Below are 20,966 nucleotides of genomic sequence, written 5' to 3' on the forward strand. Positions count from 1 at the left end.
ACAGTGCGTGCCCGGTGTGAATCAGCATGCAAACACAATACCCATGGGGAGGCTGTCCCAAGCCCCAAAAGAAATTCCCCTTAGCACATCACTTTTGGCGTGAGCACTACGGCTGGCAAACTCCATGGGAAGCTGGGCTGCCTCACAGCTGACACCCACCCGCCACGGTATAAAAAGCCACCGGTGAGGACAGAAGGCTGCAGTCTGATTTTCTGTATCAAGCTTTGCAGCACGCTTTGCATTTGGGGCTGGACATCTGATCACTTCCACCATGAGCTGCAGCATCAAGAGAACATCCACCACCTCTTACAGGAGCGGTGGAGGCGGAGGCGTCTGTGGCGGCGGTAGCGGCAGGAGCTCCTCCGTCTCCAGCAGGCGATATGCCTCCTCCGTCATCGGCGGTGGCAGCTACGGTGGGGGAGCGTGCAGCATGGGCTACGGAGGGGGCATGAGTGCTGGCAGCCTTGCTGGTGGCTTTGGTGGTGGCCTGGGAGGAGGCTTTGGTGGTGGTTTTGCAGGAGGCTTCACTGCTGGAGGGGACATCCTTCTGAGCGGCAATGAGAAGGTCACCATGCAGAACCTCAATGACCGCCTGGCTGCCTACCTGGACAAAGTGCGAAGGCTGGAGGAGGAGAACGCGCAGCTTGAGCTCCACATCCGGGAGTGGTACAGGAAACAAGCTCCCAGTGTTTCAAAGGACTACAGCTCCTACTACCAGACCATCGAGCAACTCCAGAACCAGGTAGGACAGCCCCGACTAACGCGGCTCCATCCCCTGCACGCTCTTCTCGCTCCTAAGGCCTTCCTCCTTCCTCTGGCGCTCGCTCTAAACGGGTGCCAGGGAGCTCCCGGACGGTGCCTCCCATCTCTCGGGTCAGCAAACCCCCACGCACCCCACAAGCGAAAGGGAGGTGCTCTGGGGCACAGCCCAAGGCAGCGGGGAGCACTCCACCAGCCCCAAACATGCTGGCGCACAGCACTGCAGCCCCACGAGGTACAGGTGGCTCCACACCAGGCGTCTGTGGTTTCCAGTCTCTCACTCTGCTCCCGCCCAGTTCAGCGGGATGGAGCACAAAGCCAAAGCACCTGGACTGCAAGATCCCAGCTCCCTGTGTCCCTGCACACTCCTGTGTATGCCAGGTGGAAGGACCAAGTCCTGACATCTCTAACTTTTTGTGGCCCCCACGTTACTGCAGGAAACAATTTCCAGACTTGGAACAAAGCCGTGCCAAAGCTTTGGGTCTTCTTTCTTCTTGTCCTGGGTGTCTTGAACACAGAAAGACTCCTCTCCATTTTTCCCTTTTCCAGATCATTTCTGCCACTGTGGACAACAACAAGCTGCTCCTGGACATCGATAACAGCAAGATGACTGCTGATGACTTCCGCATGAAGTGAGTAGCTCTCTGTGAACCTTATATCTTTCATGAATTTTACGAGATTCAAGAATGCAGGAGATGATACTCTGTCCCAGTGGTATGACCAAGCCTATCCATTGCAATTAGATGAATGTATAATGCTTCTCTTTCCTTTGGTACAGGTATGAGAACGAACTCGTCATCCGTCAGACAGTGGAGGCTGATATTAATGGGTTGAGAAATCTCCTGGATGATCTCACTCGCACTCGATCTTCACTGGAATCCGAGCTGGAGTCCTTGAAGGATGAGCTGATTGCGCTTAAGAGAAACCATGAGGAGGTAGGATCCAATGACAAACTACATGTCCAAGTCCTTCAGGGTTCCCAAAGTTGCATACCAAGGCAATTCAGCCATATGTCACATGATTGCCGTTCCTTTTTACCTCCACACTGCTTTGCCCACTGTCCCCAGCACAGAAAATGACCCGTGCTCTTTGGTTCTCTCTCTGGACTGCCTGCAGGAAATGAGACAGCTGCAGTCCCAAACCGGTGGTGACGTGAGCGTGGAGGTCAATGCTGCCCCTGGCGAAGACTTGACAAAGGTACTGAATGACCTGAGAAACGAATACGAGCAGATCATTGAGAAGAACCGCAGAGAGGTGGAGCAGTGGTATGAAGTCAAGGTACGTAGCAGAGCACAAAGCGGAGTCTCACACCCTGGAACTGGGCACGCGACGCCTTTGGCTAAAAGGGGGAGGCTGCTCACCTGCTGGGCTGGGGAAGTGGGAAGGAAAACGCTGCTGGGGAAAGACTGCAGTGGCAGAGGGGCCAGGCTAGGCCTGATGTGCAAAGGTGGGTGGAACGTGGGGACCTCTGGAGCAATGACTGGGCTGTCCTCCATGAGGACTCGAGGAAAGGCAGAGGCTCCCTGGCTCTCTTAGTTCTCCGTCAGCAAATCTGCTCCCTGAGGGGATCTCCTCACTCAGAAAGTGTCTTTGGGGTTTGACTCCTGCAGATTGAAGAAGTCAACCGGCAGGTCACTTCTAGCAGCCAGGACATCCAGACAAGCAGCCACCAGCTCACTGAACTGAGACGCGAAATGCAGAACCTGGAGATCGAACTGCAGGCGCAGCTCAGCACGGTACGTGGGGCGCGACGGCTGAGGGCCCTTCCCTCCTGGGAACGGGAAACTCTCGCCTTGCGCAGGGAGGGGTAGAGCTCTGGTCCTAAACTCCTGCATTTCCTCTTCCAGAAAAACTCTCTGGAAAACTCCTTGGCAGAAACAGAATCTCGCTACGGCTTGCTGCTGCAACAAATCCAAGGGCAGATTAACTCTGTAGAGGAGGAGCTGGCCAGCATCCGCTGCGAGATGGAGAGTCAGAACCAGGAGTACAAGATGCTCCTGGGCATCAAGACGCGCCTGGAGCAGGAGATCGCTCAGTACCGGGCGCTGCTGCAGGAGGGACAGCAAGACATTGTGTACGTATTCTGTTTGCAAATAAGGGAATATTACAATCTTTTCTCTATGGGGACTCATGAGAAGAGAGAGTAGAACGTTTTACCAGTCTGTGGTTGAAGCCTAAATAGAACGGATTTTTTCACAGTCTCTACATTGAAATCTGTATATCATAAACACGATAAGCATATCAAACATGGAGGGAAACACAGAGCCTACTGTTACTGACGTATTTTCAGTGAATCAGTTCCTCTTAGCCTGTTTATGCAGATCGTATTCCATGAGAGGAATCACCATGCAAAACCAAACTGTAATACACTGCCTCCTGCCAGCAGACGAGCAAGCCCCGCTGGGCTGTGCGAGCAGAAGAATTATACTTCTGCAGTCTTTTGTTATTTCTCCTTCTACAGTTTTGTAGGAAAATACAGCTGAAGGTTATGAAATTTAAAAAGTATAAAAAATATTTGCAAGGTGCAGGAAAAGCTGAGCTGTTACATGTGCTGCACGTTATGTCACAGTCTGTCTCTTTAGGAATGTATTTATCATTCTTTAAAACTTCTTTCCCTGCACAGGACATCTCAAGGAGCTCTCCAAGGAGGGGGAATATCCTCCCACTCCTATTCTTCTACTTCCTACTCTCATGGTCAATCTGCTGACAAGACAGGTAAGAAACACCTTCCAAAGAGGATCCTAATTTATCCCGTCCCCATGGCTTTCATATTTTGTGCTTCATCTCTTTTCCTGTTAACCTTATCCCTTGTGTTATGGCTCCCACATTTGCAACTGCAGCAGGGTTTAAACCATTCGCAACCAGATCTTTGCATTTCAGGGTGTCTTAGCTTCAGTTACAGAAACAGGCCAAGCTCCTTTCCCACGCTTTTGCTACCACAGATCATAAAATCAAAGAATGGTTTGAGTTGGAATGCACCTTTAAAGCCCACCCAGCCCAACCCCCTGCCAGGAGCAGGGACATCTCCAACCAGATCAGGTTGCTCAGAGCCCCGGCCAACCTGGCCTGGAACGTTTCCAGGGATGGGGCATCCACCACCTCTCTGGGCAGCCTGGGCCAGTGCTCCACCACTCTCATTGTAAAATATTTATTCCTGAAAGATGGGCATTTAAATAATGGATACATCAGAAATGTCAGTTCTCTGAGAGACTCTTGATTTCCCCATCAGCGTAACGGTTTCTTCTTTCACTCCGCAGGGCAGTCAAGAGTGTGTTAAGGTACCACCGATGCACTCGTCTTCCCTGACCTACCCACTGCCACCTGAGTAGCCCAGCCTACAATGCGATGATGACAGACACAGCACACGCACTGCGTACCTACCCTACGCACAGACTGCCCTACAAATGTTATTCATGACGTCGAGAGGAATACTGCCTAGGACTCTCCTAAAATGATCTACTTCTTCCTTTTTATATGTTCTCCATACGCAATTACTGCATCTGTATGCACTGACCTGCAGCGCCATTGGTGACCTGCTCTCTGCTGATACCAGCGCTTCTAATAAAACTTTCCTTTTCTGCAATGCAAAGAACTGTGTGTCCAACAATCTATTTGGTATATTAATATTGTATTTAAATTTAGGTGGAACAAGTGAGATAGATCTTCATAGAGAAACTAAAGTTAGGTATATGATGTAATACGGGCCCAAAGAAAATTGTGTATCCTAACCTAATCAGATGACGTCTGGATAAAATATCTCAGAAGAATGAATACATTGACATTAAACTCAAGACTGACACCTATAGGGAAGAAAAAAGGATGGCTGAAACCCTTTTTCATAGTGTACACTGCAAAGGATACGCAAGTAGTCGATTTGCCAGTTCAGCAGCTGAAGTGAAACAATCAGGATTAATTAAACCCAAAATCTCCTGAAAATTTTGGCAAATTAAAATCCTTTTCCTTTGGATCACTAAGTGAGAAATCAATCATACTCAGGCAGCCCTCTCTTCACAACTTTTAGATGGGGGATTTATCTAAGCTTGTTCAATAAAAGCAAAAGATTAGATAAGAAAATGAGTAAAGAGTGCAAAGAAGTTCTCCTTATCACACAAAGTTCAATTGCTAGGATTATTCCTCCTGACACCTTGGAAGATCTCAGTTCAGGTCTTTTACCTGACAGTTCAAAACAAAGGAAGTGTGTTCCCTTATTTCATAAGACATTATTATTGTAGAATCATGGAATCACAGAAGGGTTTGGGTTGGAAAGGACCATTAAAGCCCATCCAGTCCAACCCCTCTGCCAGGAGCAGGGACATCTCCAACCAGATCAGGTTGTTCAGAGCCCCGTCCAACCTGGCCTGGAACGTTTCCAGGGATGGGGCATCCACCGCCTCTCTGGGCAACCTGGGACAGTGTTCTACAACCCTCAGTGTAAAATGTTTCTTCCTTATATCTGGCCTGAATCTACCTCACTCTATTTTAAACCCATGACCCCTTGTCCTGTCACACCAGGCCCTGCTGAAGAGTCTCTCCCCACCTTCCCTGCAGCCCCCTTTGGGCACTGGGAGCCGCTCTCAGGTCTCCCCAGAGCCTCCTCTTCTCCAGGCTGAGCAGCCCCAGCTCTCTCAGCCTGGCCTCACAGCAGAGCTGCTCCATCTTGTTTTGATGGGCTTTGCTATTACGATGGGCAAATTAAGCTCTAGTAAATCCTGCCTAATAACTCCATCCAGCAAAGTCAAAGGAAAGCCAGAGCCAAGTGTGCTTGGCTAAGCGGTGGGTGCAGTTCATTACCATTAAAATGCTCTGCAGAGACAGGGCAGCACACCCAACACGGAGGTTGCTCCCCTTTCCCACTTAAGAAAGACAGCAGCAGGGATGCAGGAGACCCAGAATGTTCCTGACAGCCAGCCGAGAACACAACTGGCTCCTTTCTGGGATCAGAAACATTCTTTCTGTTTAAATTGTGGTCAAATAAGGTGTTTCTTCCCAAGACCTCCACAGCTGGCTAATGCTGAGGTTTAGACCTTTTCTGGGGTAGCCAGCACTGGCTGATGGAGCACTGGTAAAATGGAGTGTAAGGCAGAACATGAGTCAATGTGAGCTTGTGCAGGAGAATCAGAGTCCTGTCATCACTCAAGGGAGAGACACTTTTGCTTTGACTTTACAAAACTCTGATTTGCTCTGACTCATCTCTTTTGTTGGCTGTGCTGAGAATTCGGCTCTGGATTGTAAAACGCAAAAGTTTTATGTCTTTTTAAATAATGCATTGTTCTCCAAAAAGATTATATTTTACCTGACCTGAATCTGTTTGCAAACCGAAGTGCAAGTGCAAAGCTATTTGATAGAATAAAAAATAGGAGTGATTTACGTGCTGTTCAGAGAACAATGAAGGCTTGTGAGACCCCACCCTTATGTTCATAGGGCGGCAGTTGAATCACTCACCTGATATGCAGTAGACCCTGTTCAGCTGCTTTCTCAGCTCACTGCAAATCAAAGACTGAAATACAGCTTTGCAAGTTTTAAATGAGTGAGATATTTCACCAAATTTTCTTCCTCTGTCAAGCCCGAATAGTGTGTGTTACGTGAAGTGGAGCAGCTTTAGTAAGAAAGATTGAACCTTGCCTCCGCCTCGTCACCCTCCACCCATCCATGCAGAACACCATACCACCAGAGAGCCAGGAACGGACTTGTTGGAGAGGGTCCGGAGGAGGCCACAAAAATGATCAGAGGACTGGAGCCCCTCTCCTGCGAGGCCAGGCTGAGAGAGCTGGGGCTGCTCAGCCTGGAGAAGAGGAGGCTCCGGGGAGACCTGAGAGCGGCCTCCCAGTGCCCAAAGGGGGCTGCAGGGAAGGTGGGGAGAGACTCTTCAGCAGGGCCTGGTGTGACAGGACAAGGGGTCATGGTTTTAAAACAGAGTGAGGTAGATTCAGGCCAGATATAAGGAAGAAACATTTTACATTGAGGGTTGTAGAACACTGGCCCAGGCTGCCCAGAGAGGCGGTGGATGCCCCATCCCTGGAAACGTTCCAGGCCAGGTTGGATGGGGCTCTGAGCAACCTGGTCTGGTTGGAGATGTCCCTGCTCCTGGCAGGGGGGTTGGGCTGGGTGGGCTGTAACGGTCCCTTCCCACCCAAACCCTTCTGTGATTCTATAAATGAGCTGAAATCAGTCTACATTTGCAGCGTTAAAGCAAAGGAACACTGTACTCTGCTCTTTCGAGGTTCAGGCTGGTCCTGCTCCTTCGGCTAGCCACAGCGCAGGAAAATGTCCTGCACTCTGGTACAAGGGATGGGCTTTTTCTGAAGCTGACAACGCAGCCTGTCAGTCCACACAGCGCGGCAGTTTGCACAGCATCCTCTAGCGGCAAATTCATAAAATATACCATGGGATTTGTGACAGAAACTGCTCAACACAGCCTCAAAATTAAATTCAAGCCTCAGACCTGGGAAACAGTTAGGCTGGGGAAAGAATGGGTTAAGTAAGAATAAAATAGACATGATTTTCACAGGGTTAACATTTGTGGTACCAGATGGGATAATAAACCAAATTAACACGGAGAGTAAAAAGGTTAGGAAATAATTTATTATCAAGGACAGGGAAGAGAAGGAGGGAAGTATGTGTTTGACATAACTTTACCTGAAGGTTTTGAGGTAATCCCGTACGAAATCAGCAAATTCAGATTAAATCAAAACTTCCTGGATTATTCTTCCAAGCATTTAACTAGCATTGACCTTGTTTTGTCTCTGTTTTCAACTCATTTGGTAGCAACAGTGGCTGCCACAAACAGACAGGGAGCCTGCTGTTACCTGGTGAAGAGAAGAACTTTATTCAGAATGAGGTTGAACCCAATGGCCCTGCATTTAAAACCCAGGCCTGCAGGGGGGACTGTGGCGATGCTGACACGCTGTACTCTTACTGTTTCCAAAGGCAACCAAAGGAATCGTGCGCTACGATCTTCGGGTGTGTCTGAGTTTCCTAATTCTGGAAATGAATAATCTCCACCAGCAAAATCTAACATTTTCAGGAAGTCAGATGAAGATGGGATGGGGAAGGAGCTGGGTAGAGGAGAATCCAAAACAAGAACCAGCAATGAGTGGACTGAATTCTCTGAGGGGCTTCGTGCTGGATCAGGACAGTCACATACCTGCAGGATCTACACCCGCAGGAAATAAGTTCATTTGCAAAGGCAGCTGCCAGATAGCGACAGTGCTTTCCAAAGCCTCTTGCACTTGCGGCTACAAGGAGATGGTATCACCAAGCCAGCGCCGGCCACCGGCTGCCTGGCCGGGCCCTGTCACTTCCACCAGCCTGCTGCCAGGCAGACTTCCCTCTTGGCCCCCACCACCGCCTCAAGGATGGAAAAAGAAAATCCATGATTCGCTGTGCCTCTGATAACAAGTCAGATGAAAGCAAGCTCCTTTGGGGATCTTTCTCACAGTTACCAGCCTACCATAATCATGAAAAGCATAATCAGCAGTCAAGTGAAGCAAGTACAAAAGTTCTTGCAGGAAAATCCATTCTGTCTGTATTCCAAGCAACCTATTTCTATTAAGTTTCATGTAATACATAACATTTTGGAGCGGTAATCCCAACAGACTTCTGTTTTTCTTTAAGTGTTCTCACGCTACGACAGACCAAGGGCAAACGCTCTCTCTGGGCTGGTGTAGTGAACGTGCAATTCCAGGTGCACGGGAGCTGACTTACCTAACTGCTGCCTAAAGAGAAGTTTGTGCACGCCGCAATTACTCCTAATAACCCGCGATTTACGAGCCCGCGCTCAGAGCTGCATTGCCAAGCCTGCTGCAGGGAACACCTTTCCGCTGGCATGCGCTCCCGTGCTTCCACAGCCCTGGAGCAGGAGCGCGACTGCGGATCAAAGGCACTTACAGCTTTATTCATCAACGCTTGCTTACAACGTTTCTGATCTCAGTTCGGCGCTTTCCCACAAGCTGATGTCAGACTGTCAAAAATTATGGCAGTACCAAAGTGTTCATACACACAAAGATTTTAAACAAATGCTGAGAACTCCCTTCTGTTGAAAACGCTGTTAGAAATCATCACCAGAATGTTAAAGTTTTTATTACTTATTACAGCTGAATCCATTAAAAATGAGCGAAAAAGGACTCTGCAAGTGTTTCAGTCAGCTTGATTTGTGGTGCTGGGCTGCCCAAAATATCTAAACAGTCACTGCAGACCTTGGTGTTTAATTAAAAGAAGATTTAAAGCTGAATAGGAGCGTCAGAGGCTGGTGGAAAGCCACGGTTCTCAGTTACAGCCACTCACCAGGGCTGTCCAGGAAGGCAGCCTACCTGAAGCACACAAATTCTGTGAAATTTGCCTAGAAATTATTTTGAAAATGGAGCAAAGTGTTACAGTAATTAGAAATACCCTTCCCTAAAGGGATGCAGGCATTCTGGGTGGACAAAGCCAGGGCTGCAGAACACGTTTCCCTGGAGCTGCCAGTTGCTATGAGAACTGAGCTGTTTTACAAACACCTCCCTGGCAGAGCTCTCCGGCCCAGTGGCCACAGGAGCTGCCCTCCTAGAGCAATACAGTTTGATTTTCTCACCGAGCCTAACAGAGATCTGGAGACTCTGATAATTTACCTCAAGCAAAAACCAGCATTCCTGATTCACCTGTAGGATCAGGACAGCCCAAGCCCAATTGACAGGATTGATCAGCGGAGTATAAAGAGAGCTCCTTGTTTTTTGATTTGATGAAGAACATGTGTTCAATGCTTGCACAGTAAAACCTCTACCCTTACTGGAAGCCAAGGCATGTCACTACGATCACAATATATTCTTATAAAATTAGCAAGAGAAATAATAATATATAAGTATATAAATATAACTATAAATATAACTATATGAGCACATAAATATAAATAGCTCTCCAAATGTTTTACAGGCATGAACAGAATAAAATTGCTCCTCTCTCTCTGTGCTATGAAATCCATCTACTCTGTTTCTCCCAGGTGTGGGATGTTTTTTTGGAGTAGGAATTTTCCATGTGGCTCACGGGGAAATGCCTCTTGAATAGCTCTAGGCCTCCTCCTTCAGCGTGAATCACTGCTGAACCGCAAGCATTCAACGTGGACGTGGTTCCTCTGAAACCCGGGACAAGTTTAGTCTGTTTGGTTTTGGCAGCGGCCCCGAAGTTGCTTCTTGCTGCTGCCTGCAGAAACCTGACTTCTGAAACACATCTCCTGGGCAGGCAGACGTTTGGCTCTTAACAACAGTTTCCAGCCCCTCATACCTTGCTGAGATTCACCAGGCAGATAGCAGGTTGAAGGAAGTGTAAAAACACATCCAGTGACTTGGCTTTCGCCCATCAGGGCCTGGTGTCCGAACCGATCCTTTCTTCCCACACCATATTTCATCATGCTGTAAGAAAATCTGTTTTATTTTCCCATCTTCGGTATTTTACTCCCTGATATGCACTACCATTATAGGTCTGGACTGACAGAGAAGTCAACTACAGGTTTTTAAAGCTGTTTATATTTCTAGGGAAATAGAGACAATAATGAGGTATTTCCAACAGCACACACCACAACCAGTTTCAAGTGTTTACGTTGCTCCCAGTTATTTAAGTGTTTGAGTTCTTCACGATCTTTTATGTATTTTCCTCATACTAATTTATTCAAATATTGTAGAAATGACAAATATTGAGAAATTAAATTATATGTCCCAGTATCACTAAGGAAGCCTGCAGCTGAACAGGAATTTTCAGGTTCAGGAACATGGATCTTTCGAGGTCAGCTCAAATCACTGAATCATCGTTTCTTTTCCGCCATGACAGAACTGGACCCCTGGATAAAAATCAGCTGTCCTGCGTCTTACTCTCGTAATTTCTTTCAAAAATGAACACTTACATGACCTTATTTCTCACATCTTTCACTACAGAAATACGGCCCCTCCTGTACATTTCCCTTCACGAAATCACATTCCCTCCACTTTGCAAAACCAGTAATTTTGAGAAGTCGCCAGCGTCACGCTCTGCTCTTACCGACCCTCTTTTCAAACCGCCAGTAGCTGCGCGTGCACGTGCTCAGACCTGCCTTGTCAGCACGCAAACATTCTTGTCTTTCAATCTGCTGGCACATCCAGCGAATATGTGGCAATGTGAGGTTTGTGAGGACGAAAAAAAAAAGATTAATGATGGGATTTAAAAGCAAGAAAGCTATAAATTGTATCGTAGGCAGACATTCAACACGGTCATTTCAGTACCAGCTGCAGATCAGTGCTTGGTATGGTTGGTTCGTCCCACAAGGAAGTTTACAGGAAAAATAGAAAATGTTGTGTTTGAATTGAAGAGATTCAAATGTTTCATGCCTATGAACTTCAATAGCAGAGAAAAACACACAAAGTTGGGATTTTATGAGGGCATATGACATGATCAGTAGGGTGGCGCAGCCAAAGCGTTCATGAGCAAGAGAAGAGATGAAGACCACTCACGGAAGCAGAGGCAGAAAGGAAGAATTACTATAACAAACACTTAAAGATTTAAACGGCAAATTCAGCATAAGGACCTGACTTTCCTCATTTGTCCACAGAAGCATCTGTGGAATTGCAGGCACCAATAACGCAGGTTAAAATGTTCACAGAGTTCACAGATTGCATTAGCAATCCCTGGAAGCAAATTTAGCAGGATGTGAGAAAAGTGAAGTATATGCCAGTGACACTCAAAGGCAGTAAAAAATGGTTTACAAGACAATTAACAAAAATACCCTGAAACAATATGAAAATTGAATAAAGCAGTAGTGAGTAGGAAAGCAGAGTAGACAAAGGTAAAGCAGAACCAGGTCTCAGTCAGGAGCTTGGGTGTGGACTGTTTCCACCAGTCTACTGGATGACTTCACGTTGATAAATGGGTCTCCCTTACCCTCAGATAAGTTGTAGATAAACAAAATTCCCTTTTTTGACCATTCCTTGTATTTCCTTTAAGGAAAAGCTGATCCTACAATAAATTAAGTTTATTGTAGTGGGCAAAAAAAAAACCCCATATGCAGAATGATAAAAGCTCCTTCTTTCCTGAGTAAATACTTTGCCATACTAAAGACTTCTCCAAGCATTTCAGTGCATGTTACCACCTTAAGGGAGTCCCAGCAAACCAAACACGTGCAGCCATTGAGGCAAAAGAGAGATGTGAAGTTAAAAGAAAATCAAAACCTTTCTGGAAACTTAAGAGTCCAGTTTTATAAAAATGGTGCATGAGGGACTGATTTGCTACTAAAAGCTTATTATCTATTTGGTGGCATAAATAAGAGTAAATAGTTACTCCATTTGAAAGTGTCTCCCAAGCTTTTCCTCTCCTGACACTTTCAGATGTACTTCCAAACAGCCATGAAGAATTTCTATTCATTCTTTGGGAAATTTTTCCCCATATGCTGAAGCAAACCTAACCTCCTCGCAGTACATCAATACTCTTACAGAATCATGTATGATGATTGCTGGTTCTACTCAAGGGGTTTCAGAGGGAATGTGGAGGCTTTCCAGACCCCAATTTTCATTAACTGGATGATAAAATATAATGCAGCATCAAAAATGTTCATTTTATTTTGCTAAACCCCAAAATACAGTTCTTTGAGGACCTGACGGGGGAGTCTAGGCAACGATAAAGGAGCACCCAGTGCGAAGGGTGTTCCCATCTCCTGCAGCAGGAGATAAATCAGAATACACCGGTATTTGTTCTCCTCCATGCTTCTTGCCTCTCTGCTCAGTGAAGAAAACCACAGGGACTTAGACTCTTCATGCTCTAACTATGGACTTTAACAATAAAAGAACTGTTCCTCTGCAGGTTTCTTTTTGTCTGCAGGCAGACAGGAACTTTCTGAAACTATTATTTCACGTGCTGGCAGGACTTGGAACAGTTACTCGCTGGGCAGGTTTTCCTACCCAGGGCCGAGCAGGACATTCAGATCTACCAAAGGAACGGCCAGCGTGCCTTTGGCAGGCAGAAGTGTGCCTGTATCTCTTTGGAAAGGCTGTGCAGATTTGCTGTGCAAGCTGGAGAGTTGCGTAGATGCAGCAGTCTCTACGGAAAGGAAATAGCTCGGCTGTGATGTCCCTAGGCTACGGCGTCGCAGGCAGATAATGCACGGCACATATATTGTACATACCGAGGGATACATCCCGTACCCGAGCCATTGCAGAATTCCTCTTTCTGATGCAGCCTCATCGATGCAGAGCAATGTGTCTGTTGATACAGGTGCCCTGGCCAGCCTCCAGGTTGTGTGTTTGTTCTGTTACCCTCCCTGAATTTGCCCTGCAGTTGGATATTTCTCTTTGTAGACAGTTAGTGCAGCACCAACACGTGGTCTAAAATATCTGACGCATTTTTGTGGGTAGAGAAAGACTAGCCTGGCCCTCACGCAGAGTATGCATTTCATTTGTCTTATCTTTAATCCATTGTTTTGGTATTAAATGGATTTCTCATTGAAGCATCACAGTATGCATCTTGTCCCCCAAAGGTTCTGCTTGATGGAAGTGGTGGCAGAATTTCTGCCCAGGCTTTGTTGCTCCCTGAAAGCTGCAAATGCTGGTGGGCCAGCTGACTCCCTCGTTCTTTGAAACAGTTCTCCTGGGGAGCTCCAGAGGTTTGGACGGAGCGAGAGGTGGCAAGTGAAAAAAAAGAACGGAAGAAAAGATGCGAGTCTCGACTCGTATGTTAGGGATGCTCGTCGAGGACCTTGCGGTAACAAAAGCAACATTGCTTTGGAAAATGCATCTTGGATAACAGAGGACTTGCATTTTAGGAACGACATTTTCATGAATCTCAAAGACCAGAAGACCAAGTGATTACATTTCTCATGTTCACTTCGCTCTCTTGGTAGCAATGAAAGAACTAAGTACATAACTAGGCACTTGTTTCTGTTGTTGCTCCCTCCCCGGGTACTCAGGGAAGTTTAAGGCTTTGTCTGCTACAAACACAGCGACAGCTCCTTGAAAAGGATTCTTGTTCCTTTAGAAAAGCAGACTCTTTCCGACAGGGAAAGAAGCAGACTCTTTCTCTGTCAGACTCTCTCTTCTGCTGTCAGCCCCAAAGAAACTGAGAGCAAAGGAAGAAGCAGTGAAAATGGCACTTCCGGAAGAAGAATTTTTCTCAAGGGAAATAAGGAAAACAGAGGGATGGGAACTTGCTTTGTCAAGGTCCACATGTATTGTTCACCACTTGGGCTCTTTTCAAGCTCTTTTATCAGTCTACCAATTACTAACTTAATCACTCTGTATTAAAATTCTTTCATGAAATTACATGAAAAAAGTTGTCGTGTGACCTCGCCACGGACGCGGCGTTGGCTGCAGCAGGGCTGTGCGCTCTCAGCCCTTTTGTTTCCATGCAGGTAACCTGTAACTGAATTTAGGAATGCTCCCCTCAGCAGGGCGACGCCTCCTCCGAATCCCACCTTTTGCTCCAGGAGGCATCGGTCAGGGGGAGGGGATCGGCTCCTGTGCAGGAAGGTATTTGGGAAGGAAACACAGCCCACTCCACAGCAACTGACCAATAAGAGGAATTGCCGTGTTGGCAGAAGGCTTACGGCTGATAAATTCCACGGGTCTCAGATAACACATTCTGGAGACAACTCCCTTTGTCACAGGCATAAAAGAGTGGGGTGGGGGAGCAGAGCACACTCCTGCCTCAGGGTCACAGACGGTGTGAGCTGCAGTTGGGTCAGGCCCTTGGTGTTTCCTACCATGGCCAGTTACAGCTTCAGGCAGGTTACCTCCTCTGCGGCAGGGGGGCCTGGCGGCTCCTCCGTGCGTTTCGGTGGAGGTGGCTTTAGGGCTCCAAGCATCCACGGGGGCTCTGGTGGCAGGGGTGTGTCCGTCTCTTCTGCTCGATTCGTCTCTTCTGGCCTGGGAAGCGGCTTGGGTGGCGGATATGGAAGTAGTTTTAGCAGCAGCTTTAGTGGTGGTTATGGTGGTGGTCTGGGTAGCGGCGATGGTCTCCTCTCAGGAAATGAAAAGGCAACCATGCAAAGCCTGAACGAACGCCTCGCCTCTTACCTGGACAAAGTGCGTGCACTGGAAGAGGCAAACTCTGATCTTGAAACTAAAATCCGAGACTGGTACCAGAAACAAGGACCAGGCCCAGCTCGGGACTACAGTCCTTATTACAAGACCATTGAAGATCTTCGAGACAAGGTAGGTGCTAATATTTATTAAAAATCATCTTAGATTTGCATTTAAGAAGGAAGCATAAAAACCCAATGGGGAAAACTTCACTAGGAAAACACCCAGAAGGCATTGCAGTTTATGAAGAAGAGAGGAAGGTGAAATGAATATGTAACGATTGGGTGGGGTGGATAAAGAAAATTATCAGTATGGAATGATTTACTTTTTAAAATGTTAGCTAAGAGAATGTACAAACCAGTCAGTCTGAGATGCCTTAGTACTTAATTCCCTGATGTTTGCTTTTAACAAAGCAGATACACACACACACACACACACACACACACACACACACACGCTGGCCATATACACATACATGACCAGTTCATATCTATATATGACCAGATAAATAGAGAGACACCAACAACAACAGCAACTTGCCTGGGAATATAGCTTGAAAAACTTCAGAGGCACATGCACACCACTTTAAGAGTAAAAATCAAAACTGCTGAAGTACAATTTTGTAAATACGATGACAGCAGCTCAAGATTTCATCGCCATACATTTATTTTGCTTTCACAGTTCACCTACTTAAGCTTGGAGTTGAAAAAAGAGTGCTGAAACATTTGGCTTGTGGAAAAAGGAAGCAGCAGCCATGAAGTAATCAACCCCAAATACAAATGCAGGATTTGCCCCAACAGCCCATGGGTAGCTGATAACACATCACTTTGAGATGATACACACCCCGGAAAACACAGGGAGCAGCTGATTAAACTCCGCAAATAAACGAAAGAAAACTAGAGGTTTAGTTTTCACAGTTCAGCCCGGAGTTCATGACCGCTCCCACGCAGTTTACTTTCTCCTTCCTTCAGCACATTCACGTTCGCTACTGATTTCAAAAGCTGAGCTCCAGTAAAGGCAGAACTAGCAATTAGATTTTCTCCTTTCAGGATTCTTTTCCCTCCTGTCTTTTACTCTCCTTAGTTAAGGGAGAGAAAATATTGTTCCAGCTGATTTGTGGATGACCTTCTGAGTTTTAAAAACGGCAGGCAAAAAATACATGGTTTCTAGGTGAAAATTAACAGAAATTCCTTCTAAATAACCAAAACTTCCTTTAGGGGGTTTCATGATGCTTTAGAAGAATCAATAAACACTATCCTGGATATTCTAGGAAATAAAAATGTGTTCAAAGACTACACAAATGCAGTATGAACCCATATTGTGCACGAAACACAAGCATGTGTTCCTACTGACACCAAACAAAATACCCTTTCACTTGGAGTAGCTGCAGATGAAATAGCACTTTAACTCTTTTATCTTCAGTCAGGAAAGAAGATAAGATAGTTGTTTCAGCCTCAGCAATGAACTCTCGTTGTTTGTAGATCCTTGATGCCACTATTGACAACTCCAAGATTGTCCTGCAGATTGACAACGCCAGGCTGGCTGCTGACGACTTCAAAACCAAGTGAGTAATTTCTGAAAGGAGAAAGGTCCCGTGAGCAGGCAAAAATCCTTGTTGAGCCGAAGGGCAGTGGCTTTGAAAAAGGAAATGAATGCCCATTAAATCTCTGTATGAACACTCGTCTGATCTTGTCGTTGCAGTTCAGCCCTTCGCACCACAGACAATGTTATATCATGTAAAATATGTGGAGCAAAGTTTAATGCTGGACAACATTTGCTACATCATAAATCCTACAAAACCAGATGCGTTTCTAGCAAATAATGTGTTTCATGGTGGGCTGGCTTAATCAGCTAACCTGAACAGTTTTGTTCGCTTTTTTCAGGTTTGAAACAGAACAGGCTCTTCGCATGAGCGTGGAGGCCGACATCAACGGCCTGCGCAGGGTCCTGGATGAGCTGACCCTGGCCAGAACGGATCTGGAGCTGCAGATTGAAAACTTAAAGGAGGAGCTGGCCTACCTCAAGAAAAACCATGAGGAGGTAAAAAAACCCCAAGAAATGGATTTGAAAGTGATATTAGAAAAACAGCATGTGGAAATGTGGAGTCCCTCTGGATTGCCCTGGGCTCTCCAATAGTGAAGAAAAGATTTCTCTGTAGTCTGGGAAACAGAAGGTACCCCCTACAAGTATTTAAAGGGAGTCAGCCAGACCTTAGCCCTCGAAGAAAGAACGGAAGGCTCATAATGTTTTCAGTTTATGATTGTACCCTCTTTTGTCCTCCTCTGCCATGTCCACGTAGGAAATGAGTGCCCTGGGAGGACAAGTAGCTGGCCAAGTCAACGTTGAACTGGACTCTGCTCCAGGCATTGACCTGTCCAAGATCCTGGCTGATATGAGAGACCAGTATGAACACATGGCTGAGAAGAACAGGAAGGATGCTGAGGCCTGGTTCCACAACAAGGTAGAAAAAACAGCATACTCTACAAATACTAACCAAAAAAAATCCATGAAAGACACAAAATAATTATTAAAACACACAGAGAACTGCTGTGAAAGCTGTATGACCCCATATTTCTCATGTAGCGGTTTCTCTGTTACAGACTGAAGAGCTGAACCGTGAAGTTGCTGTCAATACTGAGCAACTGCAGAGCAGCAGGTCTGAAGTCACCGACCTGAGACGCACCCTCCAAGGGCTGGAGATAGAGCTTCAGTCCCAGCTCAGCATGGTACGGTAAAAACCGCCCCCCTGAAATGGGTGCAAATTCCCCTCTCTACGAGGAGTCCTGCAGCTGGCAGCAACCTTTCCGTGCCTTCCCCTCCCACCCCTCTGCTTGCAGAAAGCCGCGCTGGAAAGCACACTGGCAGACACGGAAGGGCGTTACGGTGCCCAGCTGGCGCAGATTCAGGGCCTGATTGGCAGCATGGAGGCGCAGCTGGCCGAGCTCCGAGCTGATATGGAGCGCCAGAACAGCGAGTACAAAATCCTCATGGATATCAAGACTCGACTGGAGCAAGAGATCGCTACTTACCGACAACTCCTGGAAGGCCAGGAGTCCCAGTAAGTAACTCTGCTCGCTGCAGGAAACCTTTTTGCTTAGCATCATAAAGTTTGTCCGTGCCACAGGGCTCATTTGCCATGGCACCGCAGTAAACAGAACTTCAAATACTCCTGGGGTTCTAAAATTTTTAACACATTAATTTTTCTGGACCATGGTGGAGCTAGAAATGTTACAATGCCCATATACATGGAGTACCTCAAAAGAGTTTCTAAACAAGAAGGCAAACCGACAGTACAAGAGATTAAATGCAAAGAACAGTTAAAGTGACAGCTGATCAGTCGCTGCGTGACATTAAGGAAACAGTGCAGTTAGCAATGCTGGACAGAATACAAGGATTAACACCAAATTCCCACAACCTTCCTGTTACCAGTTAAATAGCTCTTGCCTCATAGGAATCAGTGTAGAGGAAACTATTCTGAAGAGAAGGCAGACAAGGTAGCTGTTTTCAGACAGCCACTCAGTGGACCTCCCGCATGGGAGCACACATATATATTTATGATAAATTAATACATATATTAAATATTTATATATATTTACCATATAGCCTGAAGGAGGAGAGTATACCATAGCCTGGAACAACAAAATGAGGCAGGAGTTGAAAGGTTTTGATTTCTTCTAGTCCTTCTTTTCCATAATTGCCTTTTCCCACAGCAGTTGTTTAAAAGTAGATTTCCTACAACAATTCCCTCTCCTGAGCCGAGAGGGAGAGCAAGGGGAGGACCACGTCTTCTCTGACTACATACAAAATGTACCTGAGAGAGAATTTGCCTTCACACATCCTCATCTCACACAGCACTTGATGTGTTACGTCTCCTTTCAACTGTTATCTCTTTGTTTTACAGGATGTTTGGCTCCCTTCCTGGAACTGCTGGTAAAAATTCTTTCTCTTTAAGGAAACTTTTAGGAGTTCAAGAAGTTTTATTTTCTATAAGAAAATATACATAATGGTAGTTGTGTCCATTTTAGGAACTGGGCTGCTGCACTGATTTGTGTCACAGAAAAAAATCTAATAAGTAACAAATTATTATTCTGGCCAGAATTTAACAAATTTCAGTCATTAAAAGATGTTAGACATCAGAAAAAAATCTCAGACTATGCTACATTAAAGGCTAAGTAAAGCACAAAATGCTTACTCATTCCCCCAGATGAAAGGAGAGAAGAAATTTAGGCTTGGCCAGCTCAGAGGAACTGAATGAACATGCAAGAAAAACTTGCCTTGAGCTTTTAAAGGTCAGCTGTACTGTAAAAGTGATGTATGATTCAAATCAATGCTACAAAGAAGAAAACCTCTGAGAGAAGAGAATGAGAGATGAGACATAAGCTAAGCTCAGTGCTCATTGCAGAGTGGTCTCATGTGTGTTACGCTTAAGTAATTGCTGTTCCTTCTCTCCTTATTATTGTAGACAAAAGAGACAAGCTGGCAGATGGGAAATAGCACTGCAAGTCCTCCAAACGTCACCTTCAAAATGAGGAAAAGCAGACAACACACAGGAATTGAAATGGAGAGGAATCACTCTAACCTGCTGGCAATTGCTATCTCGAGGCACAGAAAATCCTTGGCCACACTTAGTTTAGGTAGATTCATCTATTTAGTGGTGATTAATTTCCAAACTGGGTTAGCTTTTCAACTATTTCTACTTCTTTCATGTACTGAATTGCTGTATCTACTCTAATAAAGATGATCATCTTCTTGCAGTCTTAGCTTCTCTGGGGTTATTGTGATAGCCTTACTGAAGGTTGGCTCTAACCAGGCAGGACACAGCCCGCCAGCCTCCGCGACAGGTTAATGCTCACAGTGTCTGCGGGTGGCTTGAGCTCCACCGCTGACCTCCAGCTCCTCTTGCTGGCAGGAGCTCTGAACATGGAGGCAACAGCATCCTCAGACCCTCAGCGTGGGGAATACAAGAGCGACGTACGTTTCTAACTGCAATGGCTGTGCGCTCTGATGAGCAGTAACAGGGAGAAGTGAAGTGATCCTGGTAAGAAGCAAGAGCTGGGAGATGTTTTGTTAGAGTAAAAGATAAAGCTGTTAAAATGGCTTGAAGATAACTCCTACAGAAACAAACAGTAGTGAGAAACAGTTGTCAGATTTCTTCACTCGCTTTCCCCCTTCATACAGAGGTAACGAACCTTTAGCACTGATTTTAGCCACCTTCATTCTCGTGCCATTGAAAGGATTATCCTTTCATTATCCTCGCTGAAATTCTAAATGTAATCCCTGTTAGTTCAGGCCCCCAGAAGTCAGTAATTTCATTTCCAACCATCCCTCTGCAAGCTTACAGCCAAAGCAACTTTTCCGGGTTTGTGCTGAAAGAAAAGCACGGCTGTAGCCTAACTATCATAGCGAGGAGCATCCCAAAGCTAGGGACCTCCTCTCTCACGGCTGGGCAGTCCTCTTCAATTCGAGGCACCGGTGCTTGGTTTGGGTTCAGCAGTGACTCAGGGGAGCTGTCAACATCAGCTGCCACGTACTGCCACAGACAACCCCAGCTTAGCCTCTGGAAATCCAGCATGCTAGCGTTAGGCAGTGGCTTCACTATGACAGGGAAACTATGACAGGAAAGAAAAAGTCACAAAAAGTAAGAATCAGCACAGAGATACAGAGAAGAGGACAAGATGGGAAGGACAGGGGAACCAAGGTGCTCTGGTGGAAACAGGCAGGGAGGGAGGGAAAGGGAGCAGTGGCACGAAGAGCATGGGCGTACACGAGACGCAAGCGGCTCTTCAGCAGCTCACTCCTTTGTACGGTGTCCGCTTTGGAAGAGCCAAGAGAAGAAAGCTTTTGTGTGTTCAGTTCTTCAGTGCAGGCTGTCCGCGAGTGCTGACACACTTCCCAATAAATGCTTTGTAGCAAATTCATTCTCTACAACAGTTAGACCTGGAATCCCTCCCAGAGGAAAAACCAAACAACTCCAGGTCCGTTTTTTAATCTTAACAAACCCCATTCCCTGAGAGCACGTTCTTGGGACACAACAGTGAGAGAATGAGATCGCTGGTGCAGATTTCTTGTGCTGTACAGCTGCAAAGCTGAAAGTCTGACAAGAGATTCTCATGCTCCAAGGATGCAAACTATAAGGACACTTTGCAAATGTATATTTTGACCAAAAAGTTTTATTTTCAAAGACTGAAACAAAGGCAT

General features: G+C 46.2%; 2 protein-coding genes and 1 long non-coding RNA gene across 3 annotated transcripts in view; 2 read left to right on the top strand and 1 right to left on the bottom strand.

Moving 5' to 3' along the window:
* Positions 1 to 271: 271 nt before the first annotated feature.
* LOC104473391 (keratin, type I cytoskeletal 19) lies at positions 272 to 4,036 on the top strand. The gene is made up of 8 exons (XM_086766416.1): positions 272 to 742; positions 1,309 to 1,391; positions 1,538 to 1,694; positions 1,876 to 2,037; positions 2,370 to 2,495; positions 2,607 to 2,833; positions 3,383 to 3,474; positions 4,017 to 4,036. The coding sequence occupies exons 1-8, from the start codon at positions 272 to 274 to the stop codon at positions 4,034 to 4,036; spliced, it is 1,338 nt and encodes a 445-aa protein (XP_086622542.1).
* A 10,371-nt stretch (positions 4,037 to 14,407) lies between these two features.
* LOC104484769 (keratin, type I cytoskeletal 19) lies at positions 14,408 to 19,522 on the top strand. Its single transcript, XM_010126942.2, has 8 exons — positions 14,408 to 14,900; positions 16,250 to 16,332; positions 16,652 to 16,808; positions 17,068 to 17,229; positions 17,369 to 17,494; positions 17,606 to 17,826; positions 18,670 to 18,698; positions 19,231 to 19,522. Exons 1-8 carry the CDS (start codon positions 14,451 to 14,453, stop codon positions 19,260 to 19,262), a joined length of 1,260 nt encoding a protein of 419 aa, XP_010125244.1. The 5' UTR covers positions 14,408 to 14,450; the 3' UTR covers positions 19,263 to 19,522.
* Positions 15,413 to 20,966, bottom strand: part of LOC147597763 (uncharacterized) — a 53,851-nt gene continuing 48,297 nt past the window's right edge. The window contains exon 2 of the long non-coding RNA XR_015261087.1: positions 15,413 to 16,402. This is a non-coding gene — a long non-coding RNA (uncharacterized LOC147597763). The remainder of the gene's footprint in view (positions 16,403 to 20,966) is intronic.

Source organism: Chlamydotis macqueenii, chromosome 25 (genome assembly GCF_036417535.1).
Source record: "Chlamydotis macqueenii isolate bChlMac1 chromosome 25, bChlMac1.mat, whole genome shotgun sequence".
Taxonomy (NCBI): domain Eukaryota; kingdom Metazoa; phylum Chordata; class Aves; order Otidiformes; family Otididae; genus Chlamydotis; species Chlamydotis macqueenii.

What these genes read in the sequence shown, in the direction of transcription:
- LOC104473391 (XM_086766416.1), top strand. Translation starts at nt 272, where the DNA reads ATGAGCTGCAGCATCAAGAGAACATCCACCACCTCTTACAGGAGCGGT. An exon ending in AGCAGTGGTATGAAGTCAAG is followed by an intron (nt 2,038 to 2,369) that starts GTACGTAGCAGA and finishes TGACTCCTGCAG; the next exon opens with ATTGAAGAAGTCAACCGGCA. An exon ending in TGCAGGCGCAGCTCAGCACG is followed by an intron (nt 2,496 to 2,606) that starts GTACGTGGGGCG and finishes TTCCTCTTCCAG; the next exon opens with AAAAACTCTCTGGAAAACTC.
- LOC104484769 (XM_010126942.2), top strand. Translation starts at nt 14,451, where the DNA reads ATGGCCAGTTACAGCTTCAGGCAGGTTACCTCCTCTGCGGCAGGGGGG. An exon ending in TTGAAGATCTTCGAGACAAG is followed by an intron (nt 14,901 to 16,249) that starts GTAGGTGCTAAT and finishes CGTTGTTTGTAG; the next exon opens with ATCCTTGATGCCACTATTGA. An exon ending in AGGCCTGGTTCCACAACAAG is followed by an intron (nt 17,230 to 17,368) that starts GTAGAAAAAACA and finishes TCTCTGTTACAG; the next exon opens with ACTGAAGAGCTGAACCGTGA.